Source organism: Mytilus trossulus, chromosome 6 (assembly GCF_036588685.1).
Source record: "Mytilus trossulus isolate FHL-02 chromosome 6, PNRI_Mtr1.1.1.hap1, whole genome shotgun sequence".
Lineage (NCBI taxonomy): Eukaryota > Metazoa > Mollusca > Bivalvia > Mytilida > Mytilidae > Mytilus > Mytilus trossulus.
The window spans coordinates 53,285,989-53,311,422 of NC_086378.1; the positions used below are offsets into that span (position 1 = coordinate 53,285,989).

At 31.0% G+C, this 25,434-nt stretch overlaps 2 protein-coding genes across 3 annotated transcripts in view; both read left to right on the forward strand.

The window, feature by feature from the left end:
* The first annotated feature begins 1,264 nt into the window (after nucleotides 1–1,264).
* Nucleotides 1,265–13,189, forward strand: LOC134723535 (uncharacterized). The gene is made up of 6 exons (XM_063587121.1): nucleotides 1,265–1,372; nucleotides 2,705–3,013; nucleotides 8,225–8,290; nucleotides 9,200–9,286; nucleotides 10,557–10,691; nucleotides 11,371–13,189. Exons 2-6 carry the CDS (start codon nucleotides 2,981–2,983, stop codon nucleotides 11,620–11,622), a joined length of 573 nt encoding a protein of 190 aa, XP_063443191.1. The 5' UTR covers nucleotides 1,265–1,372; nucleotides 2,705–2,980; the 3' UTR covers nucleotides 11,623–13,189.
* A 6,981-nt stretch (nucleotides 13,190–20,170) lies between these two features.
* LOC134721523 (uncharacterized) overlaps nucleotides 20,171–25,434 on the forward strand; it is an 80,707-nt gene continuing 75,443 nt past the window's right edge. The window contains exon 1 of one of the 2 annotated variants that reach the window (XM_063584604.1): nucleotides 20,171–20,268. In XM_063584604.1, coding sequence (XP_063440674.1) covers nucleotides 20,242–20,268 — 27 coding nt within the window. In that variant the 5' untranslated portion in view covers nucleotides 20,171–20,241. Of the gene's footprint in view, nucleotides 20,269–20,723; nucleotides 20,911–25,434 lie in introns of those variants that run through there. The other variant, XM_063584606.1, reaches the window with a different exon arrangement.

A 25,434-nucleotide genomic window follows, 5' to 3' on the forward strand; every position in this document is an offset into this window, starting at 1 on the left:
TATCCCTTCCCTCAACGTTTTAGTAAAATAAAATGACAATTCCGTTGCCAAATCTTTGATTTTAAGTCTACGGGTTAAAGGTTATTCCAGAATACACGCACTAAATAACACAATAGAGCTGTTGACATCATCAGTAAGCCTTTTACTCATGTAATTTTTCTCTTGTTGTGTACATTGTTGTGTACATTGTTGTATTCCATGGCAATTACAAGTTACCGGCGTTTGTTATCAGTTATTTTCTCCATGTAAAATCATCAAACATTATACTAAACTACTACTGGATTAAACATGTTAAAACAAAACACAAATTGCATAATGTTTTGAAGATTTAATAAAGTAATCAAACCATACATACCAAAGTGTAAAAGGTACACAACAGAACAGGCTTTCTTCAGTCTTTTACATTTATTAGACTGCACGTGTCATAGATACGTTTTATATATGTCTGTAATATAATTTGTGTAACATTGGTTATTTGAACAAAAAACTATCCGTAAGGTAAATTTCCTTTTGAAACACATTAAATTTAATAAGATTTAATCATTAAGCATTAAATCAATTTAATAAATTAAGATTATCGTCTGATAAAACTTGAGTTATCTTTTCTTTAATTTTGAAGGACTTGAGCGTCTTTCATTTACCTACTAATTTCATAAGCGGTTTTCCCGCTTTTATTTGGTATAAAATTGCATGCTTTTCGTGAATTGTTCATTGCGTGATTTGAACCGAAGGAACACAAAACCCACCCTATCCCACCCTTGAGAATTTTTTCTGCTCTCTGTTGTATATTTTCAGATATTGTTAAAGAAGCGTCATGGATTGGACAGAATATGAACTGAATATATTGATTTACTGAATGGCTGAATTTATTACAGTTGGCGTCTGGTAGCCCAGTTGCCATTTGGAGAAAACATATGATGGTTGCCCTTCAATGTTTTTATCTTGGACATTAATGAGACATTGTCAATGAATGCAAATTCATAGGCCGGTTGATGAATAGTTGAACTGTCCTAATAAATCCATGACAAAAAATTGCCAAAAATTCAAACTTACTATTTGTTGTTTTTTATTATGATTATTATTTAGTTTGTCTTACAATTTATCTTTATTTGTATAACGAAGGTAATCTGGAGTCATTGGAAATATTACGAGTGATTTCAATGGATTTGGGTTATCTTTTATCTGGTATATCGAATTCCTAAATCTATATCTGTTTGTTTCTTTCGAATATTTAATAAACTGAAGATAACATAGAAATACTCTAATAAATTCCAATTTATTTGTTCAGTATAACTAATCTAATCAGCATAACAGGTGAGAGGATTTTAACCAACCTTTATAACAAGTGGCTCAGGAATTTCAAGACAAAAAGGTACGTAAATTATTTGTGTAGGCACCAACACAGAGGTTTTTGTTCGTAAATGAAGGAAAATTCCTCAAATGTTTAAGTGTAACTTATTGGTGACATATTTCCGCTTTTCAATATATGTTTTTTTGGTATTTTACTTTGAAACTCTAGATGAAGTTTACACGTCTATTCAAAAACTAGTCGTACCATGTACCTGCCATAAAAATGTCGTCAAATATTGCTTCCTTTCTGCTTTAGTTAATCTTTATTTTGGTTATTCTTAACTTTATTGTCCCATTTGTTCAGATCTAAAGAAAAATCGGGTGCTTTGTCTGTCATGTGTATTTTTTTGTTGTTTTTTTTTGTTCTAGCATAGGAACGACTGTTGTTTTTTTTTTGTTTCAATTCATTTTACATTTGATCATATCAACGCCTTTTATAATGGTTTATGATACGATAGTTGTCTTTCGGTGTAGGCCCTACGGCTTCTTTTAGTTGTTTACACACGCGTTCTTTGGTCTTTTGATATTTGTATTCCAACTTTAATAGTTTTGTTAGATAATAGGTCGTTACTCCTCTACTTTAAATCCTGAATATGTCAGGTTTTTTGTATTTGAATCAGACATGCACTCATTTTGTTTACATTGTGTATGTGATCTTTGTAAACCTTCGCACTATATATGAACTGGAAAGAGTGATAAGTGGAGATTTCACAAATATCTATCAAAAATTTAAACAATATTCTATACTAGCAAATGTGTAAACAAGATATGAATAGTTAAATGATAAATAATTTACTTACATAAATTCCTTCTGAAGTGTTCGCAGATAAATTGTCGATAACATTTTCGCGTGTTTTTTTTCTCTCTCTTTCTGATATATGTAAGAAACAGTAACCATATTATCAACTGTATCCTTCTTTCCATGATTTATATACACGTCATTTGTTTCGATTCATATTATTTTATGACGATATATGAGCTTTTGTAGATCAACTGGTTAAGAAAAACTCAAAATGGCTTTTTGTACAGAAAAGGTTATAAATATTTAGTTTTAACTTTTTTCATTCGATAACGTTAAAAGTTTTAGAAATATTAGCAAAGCATACAATATTTCAAATGTTATATTACATTTGTTGTTTTGAATGAAACTTGAACTAACTCATGCATTGATGACAATTGTTACCATTTTAAACTTGGTTAACGATCAGAACTCGTTTAAAAAAGTAAGTTATAGCACATAGATTTAAAACTTGGTATGTTGCTGTCTAATTGATACAGGCAAAAAAGGAAATGTAAATGTTAAACAAAATGATCGAAATAAAATATTAGTATTTCTGTGGCATTTCATTTATAGATAATGATCAACAATGCTCGAGTAGGTCCACATCAAACACAACAATCGCAACCAGATGTACTCACATCACGAATAAGAAAACTTCGAATACTTGGCGGACTGCAGATCTGTCTAGGTGTTGTGTGTGGTATCCTTGGTATTATTGGTGCTATTCTCAGTAACACCATAATGAAAAGCCGTTGCAACAGTTTAGACTACTCCCACTATAACAGCCATTATGGTAGTATGACTGCATATTCGTATAGTCATTGATGGAGTGCAAGCACAGTCTTTATAATGGATTTGATAAGCATGGCTATGTCAGGATGGGTAAGTAAAATATCCAATAATATTGCTTGTAAATCATACGCTGTATTACATATATCTGTCATTTTGTATTTGTGTATGCAATAATACTTTTCTGAAATGCTGATGTTACAATTATAATTATATCAGCTGCTTTTATACACGTTTCAACGGAAAACAACTAATTCTTATAGCACCATGCCAAATATTTGTACTTGCCACATGTTTAGCACGGTTTTATTACCCTACACATAAGGTCACCCCAGATTTTTGTGGGATTCATGTTGCTCGGTCTTTCGTCTTTAAGCCGAGTTATATGTCTGCTTGCATGTCTGTTTGTCATTTTCTTTTTAGCCATGACGTTTTCAGTTTATTTTTTTCGACTTATGAGTTTTAATGTCTTTTTTTTGTATAGTTCGCCTATCTTTCAAAGGTCATTTCTACATTTCTAAATCGAACGAAGTGTGTGAATTGAATTACAAAGTATATGGGGTATCTATCAATGACAAAAAATCAGTACATGCACAACAAAAAAACAACATTTTTTTTTATTTACAGTACTTTATTTGTTGTTCTTTTTTTTCTAGTCAGCTTAATGAAACAAAAAAGGACGTTATCTTTTGTTGATTGTAACAACATGTACATATAACAGGTTATCATATTTTTTAATATTGAATTTGCATAATTTCTTGTGCTTGAAATTTTTCATGAACTCCATGGTTTTTTTCTGTATGTTCATGTTCTGTGTGGCCCAAAACACTTTCAATTACAAAAAAGATAGCCCATTTTCAATAGAATTTACTGTGCCGTGCACACATCACTTTACGAAACATATTGGATGGAAAGTGATATGCACCACTCAGAACCTTATAATACAGAATAAACATGGAATTTATTGAATAGAGGTAGGGCTTATTTGTCCTGAATTTTTTTCACAGAAGGGCCAATTTCAAAAAGTGCCAACAGAATAAAATTTACTATAAAAACAAAAAATAAAAATGCTTTTTGATCAATATCTCGATTTACATCGATTTACATTTATTATGATATGTGTGATAAATATTTGATTTAACCCTAAAAAAGGATGTTAGTCCAATATGAGGAATTTAGAGTACAGGGAATCCCCCAAAAAGGACATTAAAAACCAAATAAAGTTCTATTTTCGTGACTGTGGCAATTTATATTACATTTTCCCTCAAAAATGATATTGGTTTAGTGTGTCCTTATTATATAAAAAACAACTTTTTTATGTAACATCTCTAAATTGTACCGATATAGCTCCTTACTAATAACCATAAGATCATGTATCGCGTTGGCTCAATCAGTAGAGCATAGAACTACAAAAGTAAGATTATTTTCAAGCTAGGCTTCGAATCTCGCTCAGAAGTTTTGCATTTTTTGTGTTGTAACATTAAATTTTAATGTTTTTATCATATTTTGTCGGATGTTTGCTTAATTCATAGAGTCATTCTAGATGGTTTTGACTATATAGTATCAATCATTTTAATAATAAAAAAAAAGGATACTGTATCGCTTGTCGTGAGCATTCCTATGACTGTCCATACTCTTGACTTACTTTTTATTCATGTGTTTACATTGAAAACATATATGCAAGGAACAGCTGCCGTCAAACTGAAGTTGGTGCAATTTACATAACCAATAACACGATAATTATTTCTATAAGCAATGAATTCCAAATCTTGCATGTGTAAACTACACATAACATAAAATAAGGCTTTTTATACAAGTTTCAAAACAACACAAACAATTTTCGAAACTATTTTTGAACATGGTATAATAAATAAATTTGGTGGATTTACTGTCTTCTGATTAGTTGAAATGAAATTATTAGTTTTATTTTCAATGTTGTTAAATTCATAGTCATTCTAGATGGTTTTGACTATATAGTATCAATCATTCTAATAATAATAAAAAAAAAAGGATACTGTATCGCTTGTCGTGAGCATTCCTATGACTATCCATACTCTTGACTTACTTTTTATTCATGTGTTTACATTGAAAACATATATACAAGGAACAGCTGCCGTCAAACTGAAGTTGGTGCATTTACATAACCAATAACACGATAATTATTTCTATAAGCAATGAATTCCAAATCTTGCATGTGTAAACTACACATAACATGAAATAAGGCTTTTTTATACAATTTTAAAAACAACACAAACAATTTTCGAAACTATTTTTGAACATGGTATAATAAATAAATTTGGTATATTTACTGTCTTCTGATTAGTTGAAATTATAAGTTTTATTTTCAATGTTGTTAATTTTGATGGCGACACGCCCACTCTGACGTTGTGTATTCATACGCCAACATGTGTGTACGTTGTTATTGTCAATATAAATAATACAAAAAGTTTGACTCTTCGATTTTTACAAAATCCGCTTCGCGGATTATTCAATGTGACGAGTCAAAAATTAGTTTTATGGTTCAATAAAATCAAAATAAAGTATTGCCATTCATTAGATATTTAACAAATGCAGTCAACAGCAATAAGTTATGTCGCCAATTCACTAACTGTGTAGATACCAGAAGAAGAATTCTTACCACCATCCCTACACCGGTACCTAAGTCATCGGAAAACAAGACAACACATCAGAACCAATGAACTACACAAGGTGTTCTATGGCCAGCTGATGTAAGATGTTCTCCGGTTAAAATATATTTTATCTTATCTTATCTTATAGACGATAAAACCTTAAAAGACCATAACAAATACAGATATATTTGTTCAATATTATTTGGCTTCATGACAAGTTACGTGATATGGTACCGTATGTGCATAAAGGGTGTAACAATTAGATAAAATCAATATAAACAAATCAATAGTCTTGGCCTTTTGTTTTATCGGAATACCTGTTCAAGGTATGAAAATAGATGATGTGACGTATTCTATTGTTCTATAATTAGCATCTATCAGGTTATCTAAAACATGATTTACCTATCTTATCGAATGACAACAAAATAGGGGAAATTGGCCATACATCTTTCCAGCACAAGATATTATGCAAATTCCATAATAAAAATAATTCGAAGTTGAAATAATAGCCCGTTATATATTATTAATTCATATGAAAGGTTCATTCCAACTTTAAGTGATCATTGAACTGAAATAAACCGAACAAATTTATTCAAAATAGAGCCATATATATCAGGACTATAATACATGTACGTCAGATATGTGTGGAGGATATGGGTTAATCCACCTAAAAATGCATTCAACAATGTTGTCGCTGCTTCAAGAAAATCAAAAAAAAACAACAATAATTGTAAAATAAAATAAATTTCTGTGTCATTTGGTCTTTCGTGGAGAGTTGTCTCATAAGCAATCATACCTCATCTTCTTTTCTTCACAATATAATTATTCAGTGATTTCTAAATAAAACAAACATTCTCACTTTGTGCGATATAAGTGATTGTTATATCTTCAATCACATGGTGCAAACTTTGGTGCAAACAGAAATCATTCGAAATTTAAAAGAGATTAGACTACTACATAATTACAAAATGTAAACACTTTCAATATTGTCAGAAATTGTTTTAATGGCGTTTCATGTAATAGCTAGCAAATTCTGTTGGGTTCTCTATTTAAAATCTTCTGTCATTGATATTGACAAATATTGATAAAAAAATACCTTCCGGTAGATGACTGCATTAGCGCAAATGTAATAGTTTCACTAGAATATTAATTATGATCAAAAGTATACGGCTTACACTACAAGGCTTATAGACCATATTTTGTGCTCGACAGTAAGGTCAAGCACAAATTTTACTTGACAAAACTCGAAATAATCTCGACAGTACTTAACCGTAATAAACTGTACACGACTTTGGTTGTTGATATTTGTATAGTGTGAATAAGGTTTCGATAAATGCTCGACCAGTCTCGATTCAGTCTTGACAATTGTCAATGTGTTGCGACCTGTCTTGACCAGCTCGAACGGTCTCGAATTTAAAAAAAATTATGGAGTATTCTTTCAAAATTCCAGGTTATCTGGTAGTTTAGTTCATTGATGTCAAAATGAAAGATTTAAATTATAATTTTTTTAAAAGGTAGAATTTTACGTTCTAGTTAACTTCAAATAGTCACCTACAGTTATTTGAAATTTCATAGTTTGGTGAATCCAGATAGAAATAGCTAAAATTTCCAGTTCGGACGAAATTAAGAAATTCAGCTTTAAACTGTTTTATAACTTTTCAAATTCAACTAGGAATTTCAGAAAAATTTACAGCTACTAGTATTTTAATTATACATTGATCTTACAGAATATCAGGTTGTTTGGTAATCTATTTATTGCTGTTAAGTTGATGGATTTAATTGATTATTAAAATAAACACTTCAATTGTTAGTTTAACCTTATTCAGGTAGCCACCTCCATAAGTTTTAAAGCTTTTCCAAATCAAATTGGATTTTCATTAAACTGTATATCTATCTCCATCGTATTTTAATCTAACAAAATACCTAGTTATTTGATTGGCTGTATAGGTTATAATAACAGATTTAAATGTGACTGTTTGAATTTGGTTCGAACTGAAAATTGTAGCCTTTTTTATCTATTAATTAAATTCTTGTATTTGACAGTAATAAACCAAACTACCACACAACCTGAAATTCTGTAGGATGAATGTTTACTTAAGATAGTTAAAGAGTTTCATGAAAATCCAAATTGATTTGAAAAAGTTATAGAAATCATTAAAGGTGACCATCTGAATTTGATCATGAATGAAAGTTTGATTTTTTTTTTATCTATCAAATAAATCCTTTAATTTGACAACAATATCAGCAAATCTGACCTCCCTTTTAGCTGTTCTAGTTTTTTCCTTTTGATGATTAAATCTCAAACAAGTTTTGCCATAAACCGAGGTTTAACCTAATAGTATCATTTGTCCTTTGTTTGTTTTTTTCAAATTGATTTCAATTGAACCAATTTCTTAAATATCATCCTTGATTTATACAGTGAAAAAGCAAAAACAGAGAAGCAGAAAAGATGAAAACATATTCTTTCAATCAATTAAATTCAGGTCTGGAACTTATAGTCCGTAACTGCTAGTAGTCCATTGTTAATTTATCTACCATTGTCTTTTTGCTTAGTTGTTTTCTGTAACATATTCTGATATCGGATCGGACTTACCAACAGACGGGAAAATATAAATATTCTGAACTATAATTTTGCAATTACCTTTTTTTCTCATCAGCTGTTATCTATTTACAGTTTATACTGACAGGCTGTGTACCGCAATGTATGACAGAACAACGTGAATCAAGTTGGAAATGTTCAGTACGTTCTTCATTGATTTCTAAATCTATAGAACAATATCAATTTTAAAAGTCTTTATCGATATTATTAGCATGTATGATGTAACAAAACAGTTTGAGGATCATTGTTAAAATACTCATTATACACAAAAAAAGTAAAATCAAAAAAAATACTGATCTCCGAGGAAAATTCAATCGAAAAGTCCCTAATCACATGGCAAAATCAAATGACAAAACACATCAAAAACGAATGGACAACAACTGTCATATTCCTGACTTGGTACAGGCATTTTTGAATGTAGAAAATGGTGGATTGAACCTGGTTTTATAGCGCTTAACCTCTGAATTGTACGACAATCTAATCAAATTCAGTTATATTTACAACGATGCGTGAACAAAAAAGTCACTACAAAAAATATGAATTTAACACTTCTTAAAAAGTACTTGTAGCTAGTTTGTTTTAATAGTGCTAATAAATAAGGATTATTGTTTATAGAATTGTATACAATATAACGACAATTTTCGAATCATTCTCTACCATAATACTAAAAGTGTATCAGTTCAGAAACAGAAACAATGTAAAAAGTGGGGGGATCTCGATCGTATTCTGAATTCGTATCATCAACGTCTATCGAAGAAAGAAACTAACCTTGAAAGAGAATAATGGAACTTGTAAAACGTGAAAATAGGGAAAAGTCCACACGATGTTAATTAACAATTCAACATCAATTTACCATTCAACAATTAGCAAAAGTATTTCCCTACCGTTTACACAGCTAGACTTATGTCAAACACAAAAAACTAAAGAAATGACGTTGAACTGTTTTTCAACTTTTGAAGCATCTACACCTATAGTTCGTTATTTAATGATCTGTTTAAATAAAGCCTAATTAGATCAAATTTGTATAGTACTAATATTTCTATTTTGTAGACAATAGCTTTTCTGGTTTGTTACATATTATCAGCAGTTGTGTTTTCGTCCACTGTGTTTAGCTTAGCTATTATCGTAGCTCTTGTTGTGAGTATTATGAAACAAAATGAAACAGTAAATTTAATAACAAAGTTGATTTTATTTACAACTGTCTTCGCAAAACAAAAACCGAATGACAGTTGTATACATGAGTATAAGCGCATGCATAACTGGGACTAAAACTATGCTAGGGGTGATACAGTTGTGTTTTAAGAAATATAACTTATCAAATATATTTGAAACATTTAAAGTGTTAAATATCTATTTTTATTTTCTATATTAAAGTGGAAAAATCTTTTCACAAAAAACAAAGGTAAAAATAAATAAACAAAAGACGAGATAAATAGTAAGTGTCAATCAACATAGTTACTCATTTAGAAAACATTTACTCTACCAATAATGTAGTATATTTTGTGATATGTTAAAAAAATATGATAAAGATGATAAGTTTCCGGGAATCTGCTCGAGCTGTTGGTTGTGACAAAATGACACATTGTGTATGAATTATACGGGAAAACATCATTATGTGATTAAAATCTTAACTTAATGAAAAAATTGTAAAATAAAATACCAGGAGATAGATTTCAGTATATACTTTGAGAATAGCAAAAGAAAAGATAGGGTCATTGTCCGGTTTTTTTCGGGTAGAATATAAAATAGCAAAATTTCATGTAGATTCCTACAGAAACGCATTATTTCGAAGTTATCTCCCCTAAAAGACTGATTTTCAAAATCAAGCAAAAGTGATCTACGTAAATATCTATATTTCTGAGTTAAAATCTTATCAATGTATTCTTTAAATTGAAAACTCATTTAAGTTATCTACATTCCTCATCTTCTTTTTTTTTTTGCTATTTTGATTGAAAGTCTTTACCTTAGGTTCTCTGTTATTTACAATCCAAGATGGCGGAAGACACTCATATCACCTTAATGCATTGTTAAAGTATTCAGATCTTTTATGAATTTATCTTTTTCTAATATGAAGTTTTATTGAAACTTTTACAATCTGCTATACTTAAATCAAAGAAACATAATAAGTACAGATTATAAGTTAACGCAAATGACTGAGGTTGTAAAACTTTCATGGTCTGTTGGTACATCAATAGAGATAGAGTGTTTAAAATAATATTACGTATACACAGGAATGATGAGATGTATTCAACCAAAATTAGATTTGCAACACTGTATTTGATTTCGCTGTCGGATTTTAGCGTTCATGATGGAGGTAAATCTAAAACATGCGCTTCGAATGCATGAAATTATAACGTAATGGTTCCACTTTATACTTTTTTTAATAATTATTCAACGTTGTTTTTAGGCTATGTTTGATACAAACACCGAAAGTGTAATTGCAGTTTCTGGCTTCCAAGCTCTTTTTTCTTTCATCGAATTCATCATATCTATTGTTGCTGCAGCACACTGCTGTTGTTGTTCACAACTCAATACGGGAAATGTAAGTATATTTATTTATGCTCGTGTACAGCAAAAGTAATGGATTAAGATACTTTCTAAAACTGGTGGTAATGGTTTTCGTTTATGTAAATGCAAAGCGGTTGCAGCACACCTGAATATAAATGTAAATATAAAAATATGTCGCGCAATATCAGCTGCCATAATTCTCTAACATGTCGCAGTCAAGGATACAGAAACATTTTTGTATTTTGTAATAAGGTTGACTTCTTGGTCCTTGTATACACATATTATAGTGTAGATCAATGCTTATCTATAACAAAATCTATACTATAAATTATTGTACGCTGTGTAATTTAATTTTTGTCAAATTTTGTACACGTTGTAGTTAGTACATGTACTGTTTGTACAAACCACAATTTGTACAAAGTCAAAATACAAAAATTATGATATTTGCAATTGTTTGTATAAATTATAATTTTTACAATTTTTTCATGGAACCTTGTAAACAACAATTATATAATTGTTATTTGTCACACGTTAAAACCATATGGTAACTCAATGATAAAACCTGATGACAAATTTTCCGTGATATGTCACAAACATTAAAACGATTGGCAAAGTGCTATACATAACAAACAATAATAAAATACAATGCGTAGACTTTTTCCTAGATATGTGTAGAACATGCATGTATATATGTATTTATCCTATTTTTGCAGCAACAAGGTGTCATATTAATGAACACTGTACAATCTGGAATGAATAATAACATGCGGAACACTCAAATACCTACAGGACATCAGCAAGGATACCATCAAATGTGGATGCCACAAATGCAAGGATATGATAGTCAACAGCCAGCAAAGATGCCAAATAACCAACATCCACCAGGTCATTCAAATGAAAATCAGATGCCAATGCAAGGAAACGAAGATCAGTTACCACAAACCTTTGCGACGGCTAGCCAGTAACAAAACATAAACGCACAGCAGTTTATATACCAAACTACATCTACTGTAGATAACTGTCAACCATTTCCGTCATTTATTCGTCAAATGTAGATAACTAAATTATTACAAGCGTATTGCCATTAGACATGACATTGTATAATAATACAGCTTAATAAAAACTTACCGAGTAAAACAATCACTGTAAATGTTTTTAGATAGACATTGCTAGTTATCCTTCATATAAAAGAGAAATAAAATGTTGTATTATGTTTAGGTCAGATTGAATAGGCTAGTTATTCTTTTGTTATTTTTGAAAAGTTATATAGGTATCAAATTGGATTGTTGATTGATAAACCCCTTTGACTCTGTCACTTCTATAATTATCTAGCTGATTTGCTCTGTTGATTATGCAATATTATTCTGCATTTGTAAAATCTTCTTTACTGTTATCTTTGTAGTCATTTTGCAGAAAACAAAACATTGGGGCAAGCATGTCTTAATTATAACATCAAAGACATAAATTAAGGCTACAGTAGTTTACTGGTATACAATCTCGTAAATCGATTGACAAATGTCAAAATTCTGCTGGCACAATCGCACGAACACCAAATCGGTTGTATCGACATAGTAAGGGTTACCACTATGAATCGTTATCAAAGGTACCAGGATTATAATTTAGTACGCCAAACGCGCGTTTCGTCTACATAAGACTCGTCAGTGACGCTCATATAACAATATTTATAAAGCCAAAAAAGTACAAAGTTGACGAGCATTGTGAGTATCAACCGACATGAGTCAGTCATAACTAAGTACATCTCGAATACAACACAATAAGAAAATTAGAGATCAGACGACTATACGGGTATCGTAAATTCAGTAAAATGCGAAAACATGTCGCTAGTAAGTCGAGACACTTACACATCGTATTGGTCACAAGTGTATGATTACATATAAGGTATAATTTCAATCGTTTTGTCATAACTCTTATGAGCATGTTTTGTGTTAACATAAACGGTAGCAATTTTACTCCTTCGAAGCTTTTTCTTTTCAAATTAATAGAATTGAGTATCACAATGAAAACAAATTTGATTTAGAAAGCAAACAAAAACTATTTTTACTGGCGATAAAGAAAAATCACCCAAAGCCATTAAACTTAAGAAAGCTACTTGAATAAACTTAGTTCTAAAAGAGATAGTAAATGTTGTTTATACTTTTTATGAATGGTTAAACGCATCAAAACAAATGTTGGATAAAACCTTGTTTTATACCTAACTAAACCTCTCTTTTGTATGACAGTCCCATCAAATTCCTTTATATTGACACCGATGAGTGAACAAAACTAACAGGCATATTACACATGTCAAACATAGGGGTTCAGCAGTCAACATTGTGTTAGAATCTCAATCACTACACAAACGAACAAATCTGTCAAAAAAGAAAACAACCAGTCATGTAGACAAAGCACATTAGGAAAAACAAACCACAAAACAATAACGGAGCATAATCGTAATACCCCTAGCAGGTTTTCTGTCCGCCTGCAGCTTGACGAATCTTTAACATCGCGTACTTCTTTTTCATACTCTAATTCAATACAGTACGTTTTTCTCATATATCTTATCTACATCTAGATTTTTGTAACAAGTTTCTTTCATTTCTTTTTCAACCTTGTTCCATATGACTTATATTAGGGTTATCTATTTTATTTTTCATTTCGGGAACTTATTTTTATGCCTGATCGATAATGGTACTTGTACAAATATATAGTTTGACCGACAGAATTTGTTTCATCAACTTTTGTATTGCATTAAATTAATAAAGAAATACCAACAAACAAAATAAATAACTTGTAGTTCATAATATAGTCAAGGGATAGCCCTTACATGAGCACATATTAACACTAAGATAATTCATTAAAGGATGTTTTATAATCACTTATCCGTCCTTTCTTTGTTTTTTATTTATCAAAATATAAAAAAGACAACCAAACTATTCCTTCTTTATGTTGGAGACCACCACTTCAAAAAACTCACAATAAAAACGTAAAGTTTCACTACTTTGTTTTTAAAGGATACTTTTTGACAGTCAGACTACAATTAAAATGAAAAAGCTTTACAATGAATGAATGTTTAGAATATATTTATGTTATAGTTTATTTGAAAACAAACCACAAAATCAGACTTATTTTAAAATACACATAAATTATAAAAAGAACAATTTAAATCACTTAATGTTCCCTATAGAAAAGCTGTCTTCTATCGATGTAAAATCTGAAACGTCATTCACAATAAAGTCAACGTATATATAGTCTTAAGGGAGTTAACTTCTCAGTTTCAAAGTAATTGACTTTTCAAAACACTAGTTTATATTGATAGGGGATTAATAAAGGAATCAAAAGAGCAAAAAAAAATGCATAGGTCAATGTGCTTGTTTTCGAGATGTTATCCATTGAAATTTTGGCGGGAAAATATTCTCCCTTGACTTTCATATACTTATCATTTACAAGTTTAAGTTCTCACAAACCTTTAACAAATAATTAAAATCTTATAAAACTTTTACAGATGGCTTATCATTAAACATGAAAAAGATTTGTAAAAAAGAAAAGGTCAAAGAGTCAGTTTTTTTTAATGCATTCAAATGGATAAAACCAGAGGATTCCGAAAATCTGACAAAAATCCCAAAACATGACAAGCGAACTCTCTCTTAATAAACTACTTTTCATGCAATCAGTCAATATCTTTATCATGTTTAATCCACCTATAAACGATTAGAAGATTTTAATTGCATTGGGATCGAATTGTCAAATCAACATGGCTCTTAAGTAGAATCGCGCGTTTGACGTCAGAATGTAAACGTCACACAGGTAGAGATATAAAATAAAAAAGCGTACTTTAATGCATATACTTTTAGTTCTGAAAGCTGGAGCGAATGAAAAATTAATGCATCTTGATTCAGGTAAAGACCGTGGCATTGGGTGTTGTACTATTTTACAAACTATATTGAAAAATTGTCTGATTGGCACGTTGCAAAGTGTTACCTGATTTTATTAATTCTTCTTCATTTTCTTTATGTCTAAAGCTGACAAGTTTTAACCAACATTAAAAATAAACAAAAAATTTGTCAGATTTCCTGTAATATTTGTATGTTTCAGTCTAAAGAAGTTGATGTTACATCATATGATTATAATCATTGGTAATATTGCTGTATTTTAATGTAGAGTCATTCAATTTTGATAATTAACCAATGTAAATAATAACATACCTGCTACTGCTGGAAAAAACAAGAACAAACAAAAAACAGAGTTAACATGCACATGTTGAGTGTTCTGTGTCTCTGTTAAAACATATTTCAAGGAATAATGCATTGTTGTGTCCTCTGTGTTGCTTATGAATTTAAGTCATCGTCTCTTTCTATCAGCTGTGGCAAGTACATGTATTATTTTTCTTTAATTTTTAAAGTCAATATCCTGTTTCGTGGGTAAAAAAGGGCGTCAAATATTGTGTTCGCTCTATGACATCGTCTTTTTTAACTAACTGTCATTAGTTCGTTTACACTAAAATGTGTCATTCTTTCTTTGTTTTTTAGATTAAGATCAACTGTTTGTTATAAACTGATTTCGAGTGAGATTTTATGCCAGCAACATATGTTCACACTATGCCTTTTTAAACCGGGCTCGACCGGATTAGTTAATCAGAGTTTTGAATTAAATAATACGTGTATGCACTCAAATACGTATGATATGAAATAGTAGCATTTTCACTTATAAATGTATGCTTTTTGGGTTTGTGTTTGTGTGTGTTAGGTTGCAGTTTCATTGCTGTCTTCATTTATTCATAATGTTAATACTTTTTAAATGTTAACATCTTATTTTCTAATATGAAAATGTACACTAATAGTTATCAAAGGTACCAGGATTATAATTTAATACGCCAGACGCGCGTTTCGTCTACATAAGCCTCATCTGTGACGCTCAGGTCAAAATAGTTATTAAAGCAAACAAGTACAAAGTTAAAGAGCATTGAGGACCCAACATTCAAATACGTTGTGTCAAATACGGATAAAGTAATCTATGCCTGGGATAAGAAAATACTTAGTATTTCGAAAAATTCATACTTTTGTAAACAGGAAATTTATAGATGACCACATACATGATATTCATGTCAACATCATAGTGTTCACTACTGAGCTGTTGATACCCTCGGGTACGAAACTTCCTCCAGCAGGGGCATCGACCCAGTGGTGGACATAGTTATCAAAGGTACCAGGATTATAATTGCATACACAAGACGCGCGTTTCGTCTACATAAGACTCATTCGCCTAAAATAAGCCTATGACAAAAAACTCCAATTTCGTAAACAAAAATCTATCATGATAGGACAAGTTTTAAATTCAAAGAAGTTCCCATGTCTGTTAATCTGTCAGTATCTGATAATGCATTCTCTGTTGTGTTTTTTTTTTCAATTAATACGGTACTGAAAGCCTTTCTAAAGGGACAGGGTCGTTAGGCATAGATCGTTTAGCTTTTGTGTTTTATATGTATATTTTATTATCAACTTCGTACAGAAGTAAGATTTTTTTTTTTTATCTCAATTCTATTTTTCCTCATTAAATGAAAACAAACTATTTTTCCAAAAAAATTTTGTCTGCACGAAAAAATAAAATAACATGCATTAATTAAACGATAAATAATTGACTAAGAATATTTATTCAATGTTGAATAACGTAAATAAAGGCAAAAGTAGTATACCGTTGTTCAAAAGTCACAAATCGATTGTGAGAAAACAAATCCGGGTTACAAACTAAAACCGAGGGGAACACATCAACGTATAAGAGGAAAACAACGTAACAACAAACACTATGAAGTGTAACTAAAATCAAACGACAATACAGCATACATAGAAATGAAGTATTAGATAACAAATGCCATATATGTAACCGGGAGACTGGCTACTGATTTGAAGTTGAGAACGAGCTGCAACCTACGACCGGTTGCAGATGTTGGCGATGCCAACATATACGATGACTAGGATCTAGTCACTTGACTGACAATACTCGCTTTAACTCCACTTGTAGAATTAGACACAAGTCCAATGCAGTAGTTAACAATTTAATGATTCAGGATGGAATACATGTAGTTTTACAAAATGTTACAAATTGATGTACTTTGACGCATTGACAAATCGATACAACTTAACAAATCGAGCGGATCTTGTCAGTACGAATGCCCGACTCTCACTGAAGTTTAGAACTTCAGAAAACATAATTATTATTTAAATCAAGAATTTACATGGTGACAATTAGATAATAGAAACGAGATTACAAAATGACAATGAAATAATACGATAAGAATTAACAAAAGATTATAACAAAAATCTGTCGATTGAGCTTTAGGCTAAATAGCGGCGTAATTGAAATGACTAAAGGATTAATTATTCTTTACGTAAGAAAACTTAAGAACTATGTAAAGCTGTGACTTTATCTATTATTTACAAAAAGAATTATCTTGAAACAAATTTCTGACTTTGTGAAAATATACTTGACACTTAATTATTACTTATAATACAAAAAGCTTTACAAAGAAAAATCGTTACATCATAATGAAATTACTTTGACGGACAAATATTGCAAATAAAATGATTTCGATAAAACAATGAATAGTTTAACAATACAATGACATTTTATGACCGAACAGTTTGTCAATGAAAGTTCAAAAGTGTCATATTTCTGAGGAATACCCTTTTCACACAGTTCCAAATGAAGATGCATAATTTACACAAATTATCCCTATCACAGATACCTAACTTGGTACAGGTTATTTTAAGAAATGTATCACACAATCAAACTGTGAAAAACAAATAAATCATGTTCACATAATTGATTTACAAATAAAATAATACAAATGAACATGGTGTTTAATTATCTTTACTTTTACATACAAATAGAAAATAAAAAATAGAATTACAACTACAAACGGGTCATGTGTCAAAGAGACAACATCCCGACCAAAGGGTAGAACACTTGTATACATCTGGGGGGAAATGTATGTTTTTCATAAAGCTAAAGAACTGTGTTGCAAAATATATATATCATGAATTACAATGTCGTCAGGCGTTTCATATTTCTATTTGATAAATGTTATTAGTTATATTTGAACTTATAACATTATTGATTGAAAAGGACGACACATACATATAATAAAACTAGGAAGATGTCATACAGTTGGAAAACATATTGCCGTACTGTAAATGTCAACAGTAGCAAGTTATCATAGGATGGATTCATTTTTATCGATATTCTTTAGAAAACGTGTTTTTGAGAGCGAATTTCAGTGAATATAAAGTCTGACAATCATAATCAAAAGATTTGTCAGGAAAAAGCATGAAAAACATGCAGTTGAGTATCTGGACATGCGATTGGCCTCGACATTTTCTGGTACCAAGAGCACAGTTTTGGAGCCACGACAACATAAAATATAGGCTTTGTTTGATACTTGTTGGTACAAAAAAGCAAAGCTTTATATATCAGTAAATCTTTTCAAAAAGCAATAACCTTATCAAAACAGCAGAAATGGTTTAAATTACTGGAATTCTTATTTATTTATTTATTTTATTTATTTATGTTTTCCTTTCTCTCCGCTTCATTAGAATCCAATTTCAGGTGCCGATACACAGTGTTGAAGTGTCGAAACAAAATCAGACGTCGAGAACAATAACATTGCCACTGTTTCGGACTTTACGAAACTATATTGGTATGAGCAGAGGCATATATATATACAAATGTGTATATAAGGGTAGTAATGCCCTTTACTCTCAGGCGTCAAACGGTCATTTTAGGCTACCGTTAGCGTCAAATGTGTCGAAATTTGATTCGTCAGAGGGTTTCAAATAATTACCGTTCGCGTCATTTTTGAAAAAAAAGTTAACGCGATGCGTCAAAATCAGTCGATTTTAGAAAGTGCACCAAAATACCGTTTATAGCGTCATTTGGCAAGAACTCGTCATGTAACATTTTTAAAAGTTACCCATAAAAGTAAAGTAAAGTAAAGTAATCTTTATTTAAAGTCGGGTTGCATATATACATAATATAACAAAGAACAAGAGCTCTTAAGAGCTCTTTAACCGACTGATATTAATAAACAAAACATACGTGTAATAACATCAGATACACATACAACACAAACATACAGACATCACATATATATATTAATACATAGATAGCACATGCAGAATAAAAGCTAAGCAAGATATATTAAAACAAATGTCAAATATCAGCACATATATGATCATATATAGTACATGTAGCACATAGTATTTATATAAGAGTAGCACATGCAAACTTAAACAATTTAAGCACAAACAAAAGACTGCATGCAGCTATAGCAAAGGTAATGCATAAGCAAAAGAAATGAATGGCTAAATGAAAAATAAAAATAACTGCAAAAATATAAAACATATAAAAAAAACCAAACAAACAGCAGGCTTCGAGATCAAGTTATGGGGCAGCAAGTAAGTACATTATTTACAAGAACTGCATGTACATTTTTCTGAAAAACACCAGGTGGAGATAAAATTTTTGAACTGGCCAAACGTTGATAAGCTCTTTGCCTCATTTGGCAAGGAGTTCCAGAGTTTTACTGCCTCATAACTAAAGCTTTTCTTACCATACCTTGTTGTTTTCGGCCGTGGTATATCTGCTATGCCTTTGTACCTGAAGTTATATGAATTTTCTTTAATATTTACTAAATTATGTAGGAATTCTGGACTTGATTTATTTATTATTTTATATGTCTCTAATGCCATGGTTCTCAATCTTCTGATTTTTAGTGCTGGTAGCTTAGATTGTTCAAGAAGTGTATTGTAAGAATTTGTGTAGTCGTCATAAATAAATCTGAGTGCTCTTTCTTGTATTTTTTCTATTTTCTTTATATGTCACTGTCTCTGGTGTGAGTTGACTATTCAAATGAAGATACTCTAGAGAGAAACAAGGATGCTAAAGGTATTTTGTACAGTGAGAATACTCAATCAATAATTTGATAGATTTAGTTGACATTTTTTTTTAAACCCCTCACACAAAACTTGTAGATTTGAGGCACAGTATAAGAAAGCTTACGATATTTCTGATTTTAATGATTGTTTTTATGCCTTGAAAACCCGATGAACTGCATCTATTATATTCTAAAAAAACGATTATGCGGATTGATAAATTCAAAGATACAACAAAATAAAAGATTAATAATAGTACATGTATATGAAGTTTTTTTTTATGAAAATATGTCCGTAAATCCAAACAAATAATCGGTGCGGACTTTTTTATGATTTGTCACTCCACCTTATAGAGACTAATCGTGAAAAAATAACAGAATAAAAGAAAATAAAAAATAGAGGCAAACAAATTAAGAATAGAATTTGAAAAAAAAGAATAAAGAAAAATAAAAGAACACAGAAATGAAAGACCCTCATACAAACCATTTGAAAGTTATCACACTTTGTCTCGTGAAATGTTACAAACAAAAAGTATTGGTTTTTTGGGTGTGTTCAACTCGCAACTGTTTAAACTAATACGATTATGCATGTATACCACAATGTATTTCGTATTTAGAAGAGGTTACATAAATAGCATAGATTAATTATTACAATCCATGCATGGCATTTTCGACCAGGAAAAAGAATGTAAGTATAGTAAGGTAGATAATTTGTGGTAAAATTGTATTTTAAATTTTAACCCTATATTTTTTCCATGTACTAAATATTGTACATTCTCGGTTTTTAAAGAACCATTTTTATCATCCTTAGCTTCAAATTGGCTTTCAAACGATAATGTTATTTCTAAGACCTTATATATATAGACATTTGTTTCGAGCATTCTATTATACATCTGGACTGGGAACAGTATTATAGTAAATATATATGATAGATTCTATATGTTCCTGATCTGGAACATAATAATATATGATGGTATGTCTGGTTAGATATACAGAGACATATGTACACATTGTGTATATATGTCTCTGGATATACAATAGGTCTCTGGATATACCGTTCGGTTCCACCAGATAGTATCTTCCCAGATCGGGAACACCTTTGCATAACAAGTCAACCACTTTCACTACGCTCCTTTCCCTTATCCAAAGATGGTCCTCTGTAATGAGATTATTCAAATCCTAATAATTTTGAATGGCTGGGTCGACCGTCAGGGGCGTATAACCCGTATAGTACTAGCTAGATATTCAATCAACTATAGGCACAAATTTCGGCAGTGGGTCTGGGAGCCACAGGCCACTTAAAGTCCACAACAAGTCTAGGGCAGAGCTGGTAGGATTTTGGTCCTAAAATATTGGTGTACATTGACGGACTGAGCACAGACACTCGTCTCAGAATTCCCCCCCCCCTATATACCTTTATGTAGGAAAAAAAATTTCTGAGACGAGTGCATGTAACACTGAGGGTGCACATAAATTTTCAATTTGAGTTTTCAATTTTCTGGCTATTTTTTCTTGGTAATCTGTGACAACTTATAGTCTTAGTCTCTTGAACTGATTTTTAATGTGCGTATTGGTTGTGTTTACTTTTCTACATTGGCTAGAGGTATAGGGGGGGGGGGGTTGAGATCTCATAAACATGTTTAACCCCGCCACGATTTTGCGCCTGTCCCAAGTCAGGAGCCTCTGGCCTTTGTTAGTCTTGTATGATTTTTAATTTTAGTTTCTTGTGTATAATTCAGAGTTAAGTATGACGTCCATTATCACTGTACTAGTATACAAATTTTTAGGGCCAGCTGAAGGACACCTATGGGTGCGGGAATTCTCGCTACATTGAAGATCCATTGGTGGCCTTCGGCTGTTGTCTGCTCTATGGTCGGGTTGTTGTCGCTTTGACACATTCCCCATTTCCTTTCTCAATTTTATTAGTGATAATATACATGAAGAAACTTTTGGAAAAGTATGAATAAATATATACAATAACATCTGATTGGTAAATTAACAGATTAGCGCAGTACAATCGGAAAACTTAAAAAATAAAAACATTTACAAAATACATTGCCCAGTGTAGATCAGTGTAGCCCTTTAATTATTTCTGTTCTTCATCTTGATAGTTGCTAGAGGGTCTTCAACAATAAACAAACCCTACAACAAAGGTCAATACAGTTGGGTACAAGTCAAATCAATACCAGGTCAAATTGGCAACTTTAGATAAAAGTCAAATCGGCATCCTGCTATATCTGCATCTTGTCGAATCAGCACCTATTAAAAGTCCATTTGGCATCCAATAGTATTTATATTGGTGTTAATTTTCGAAGTTGCAAAAATAAATCACTGGCGAAAATTAGTTGGTTTAAACAGTAATTTTAACATTTAATTTAAAAATAACATGACTAGTAAAAATATGCTTTTCTGCAAGCCGAAACTCAAAACCAGCAGCCACACACTACATGCACTAATTAACTATGTAAATTATGAATTTTACTTTATCCTACATATATCTGTCTTATGATGTTGTCCCTAATATTAAATGTCGTACAATGAATCTATATTTTTTCCTGTGAGATCAGAACATTGTCGAATACATAATTAAACCAAACTTCCATTTTAGATCAAGAAAGGGTTCAGGGTAATTTTTTCCCAAGCTTTTGGGGGCCTTGACCCATTAGCCTTAACCCAAGAGCCCTTACCTAAAGAAAAATTTGCCTGGTTCTGCCCATGCAAATATATATTTAGCCTCATTATTAAAAGAGGCTAGTTACAGCCCTGAATTAATTGACTTCTTTTGAAATTTCAATGTATTTGAATATTTTGTTATATTCGCCTCTTTGCAGCTGTGATATTATTGTGTATCTTACAATATCATTACTTACTGGGTGCAATAGCCTTCATTCAGACTATAAGCAAGAGACACATAAACATCAATATAAGTATATAATGTCTCTGCTCAGACTTACATGAATTGGAACAATGAGAGCAAGAATAGTTGATGTCATTCAAACCCAGCAAATATGAAATCATGCAAAAAATCAACAAATAATCTAACTATCTTGGGGTTACCATTTTTGACCTACAATCTTAGCATGAAACTCATTTCATGTATATATAATAACATCACAAATGCATCTCTATGATTTACTAAAAGAAATGTAAAAACAAACAGTGCATAAAACAAAAGAACTTACCTACTCATCATATGGCTGACCAAAATTAAAATATTGTGCTGTGTCTGGGATCCCTGGCAGGAACAACAAAGCCATAAAATTGAAATAATCCAGAGAAAAGGTGCCAAGTACAAATGTATTTACAAGACTGCAATACAGCTACCTAACCATATGGTAGTGTAACAGTGGCATACTTGATCATCAGTAAGACGGCCAACACTATAACAAAGAAGAAATACTGAACTTGTCACCATGCTCTACTAAATCCAACATCAATTTGCAACCATCTCAAATAAGCAATCCTTTGTACCATTTAAAGTATATGAATTTTTACAGCCTTGCATTTTCTCACACATTTTAATTAGATATAGGAAGATGTGGTGTGAGTGCCAATGAGACAACTCTCCATCCAAATAACAATTTAAAAATTAAACCATTATAGGTTAAAGTACGGCCTTCAACACGGAGCCTTGGCTCACACCGAACAACAAGCTATAAAGGGCCCCAAAATTACTAGTGTAAAACCATTCAAACGGGGAATTACCATTTATATTCATTATTGACCCTACAACAATAAGGTTGTTAAATTCCTAACAAACCAGAAAGCAAGTTGCCAAGACTTAGAAGCATTTAAGGTGGTACCTAACACTACAGGGAGATAACTCTGTAAAATCAGCATAACGTTTTAATTACGTTGTGTTGTAAAGCGAATATTAAGCTTCTCAATGATCAAAAATGGAGTTTGTCAAACTACTATTTAACCAGTGTATTTTTTTGGACAAAACGGTTGGTTCAAAAATTTTAAAATTTTTATATTTTTGTTAAAGGGTCAAAGTAAATATTTTGACAAAATTTTATGAAAATTAAACGATCCAAATTAATTTTAGTGAAAGTGTTGGGTACCACCTTAAGTATGGGTGCAAAAATATGGTATATATTGCTATCTAGAACAAATATAAAAAAAAAATTATCACTTATTTCAGCAATTTATTAATAATCAAACATACAGAATAGAATCTCCAGAATAGTTATAATTACAGAGGTAATAATAATATGATTAAAAGGAGATATTGGAGATGTATATATCAATGGTACAGACATTCCCAACATAAATAGCTAAAAGACACACATACCAGTCTTCAATGATAGATAGATCTAGATACCTGTGTCCCCAGCTTGTTTATATTTTGCAATTCTATTCAATTGATTTCCATATATTTCTATTTTTAAATCAGAGTTATCTCTCTTTGGTAATTTTCTGACACAAAAAAACGAACACTATATCAAGTATATTTATTTGGCACTTGTTTTTTAATTGAAAAATTCTACAAAATTACAATACATGAAGTAAAGTTAGTTAAAAGTTAAAAATTATATAACTATGGAAATATTTATCTTTTTTGTAGGGGGGAGGGAGGAGGTAGGATGAAATCAAACAAGGTACATGTACATGTATTTTCACAGTATTTTAAACTCTAAGAATGTTAAATGAAACATTTGTTAAGAAATTTTTGGACCATTAAAGCATCTTACATTTATTAATTGTCTTATTATTTTCAAGTTTAACAGTAACTTGACTTTCCGCATTACTCTTGTGTATGTTGACACTATTCAAAATTTAATGACAGGGTTATATGCTCTGATAAAAGAAAAATTGCTATTAAACTTACAGAGAAGTGAGAATGAAAAACTGAAATCTTTACTACACAACTTTTACCTACACAATGGTGAATTTGATATGTCTGTTTCTCAACCCATTGGATATGTTTTTGTACTTAATATCCTGATTGTGACACTTTACATAATTGTGGATTATGATGCTTACATATGTGAGGAGACAATTATAGATAAAGAATGTATAGAAATAATTTAGAAATGAAAAGATACCCATATAAAATTCATGGTTATTTTATAACTTTAGATACATGGGTAACATTAAGTTTTTTGGAGTTAAGTCTGTTTCTACGATACTATAAGAAAGCGTGCAAAAAATTCTAATATTGCACTAGTGCAATAAATCTTCACAATTAATGATGTCATCAACTTTTCAATCTTAGTTTGAACCAGTTTTTACTTTCAAATATTATATTGCTATACAATACACCTTATCGCTATTCCCGCTTGACCCGAGAATCTGTCCCGCTTGAACTTTTGACGTCATACAACAATCTCTTTTCCATTGTGGCGTCAGATATTTTCTTTTATGACGTCAAAATTTTACGGGAACTTGTGTGATGTCTAGTAATGGCGGACAAATAGCGATAAGGTGTATAAAAGGGTTATTGCATGAATATTGGGGAATATTGTCCCTCGTAGAACATAAATTGCACTCGCAATCTCGTGCAATATAAAATTCGACTCTGGACAATATTATACAATTACTGTCTTTTGATGAGGTAAATATGCGGTTTTTATTGACTTTTGAAAAACTGATATTCACTGAGGCCGATTATTTGGTATATACATGTACATAGTTATAGGAAGACATGTCTGTCTGACACTAAGGTTCATCTGACCTCATTGCCATGGTTCATTGTTCAATTCAATGTTTAAGTTGTTTGGTCTGTTTCTCAGCAATGGATTATATTTGGTATAAAGAATGATTGTAAACTTTAAAAGTGTACATTTTTATTTTACTTAACGATGTACTTAGGTGAGGTTTTGGAATAAGTGTCAAATGTTTGAACTCCTTG

Bases quoted from the DNA above. Each gene is read 5' to 3' on its own strand.
- LOC134723535 (XM_063587121.1), top strand. From the start codon at position 2,981: ATGGATTTGATAAGCATGGCTATGTCAGGATGG. The intron at 8,291-9,199 runs GTACGTTCTTCA...TCTATTTTGTAG, and splicing joins AATCAAGTTGGAAATGTTCA to ACAATAGCTTTTCTGGTTTG. The intron at 10,692-11,370 runs GTAAGTATATTT...CTATTTTTGCAG, and splicing joins CACAACTCAATACGGGAAAT to CAACAAGGTGTCATATTAAT.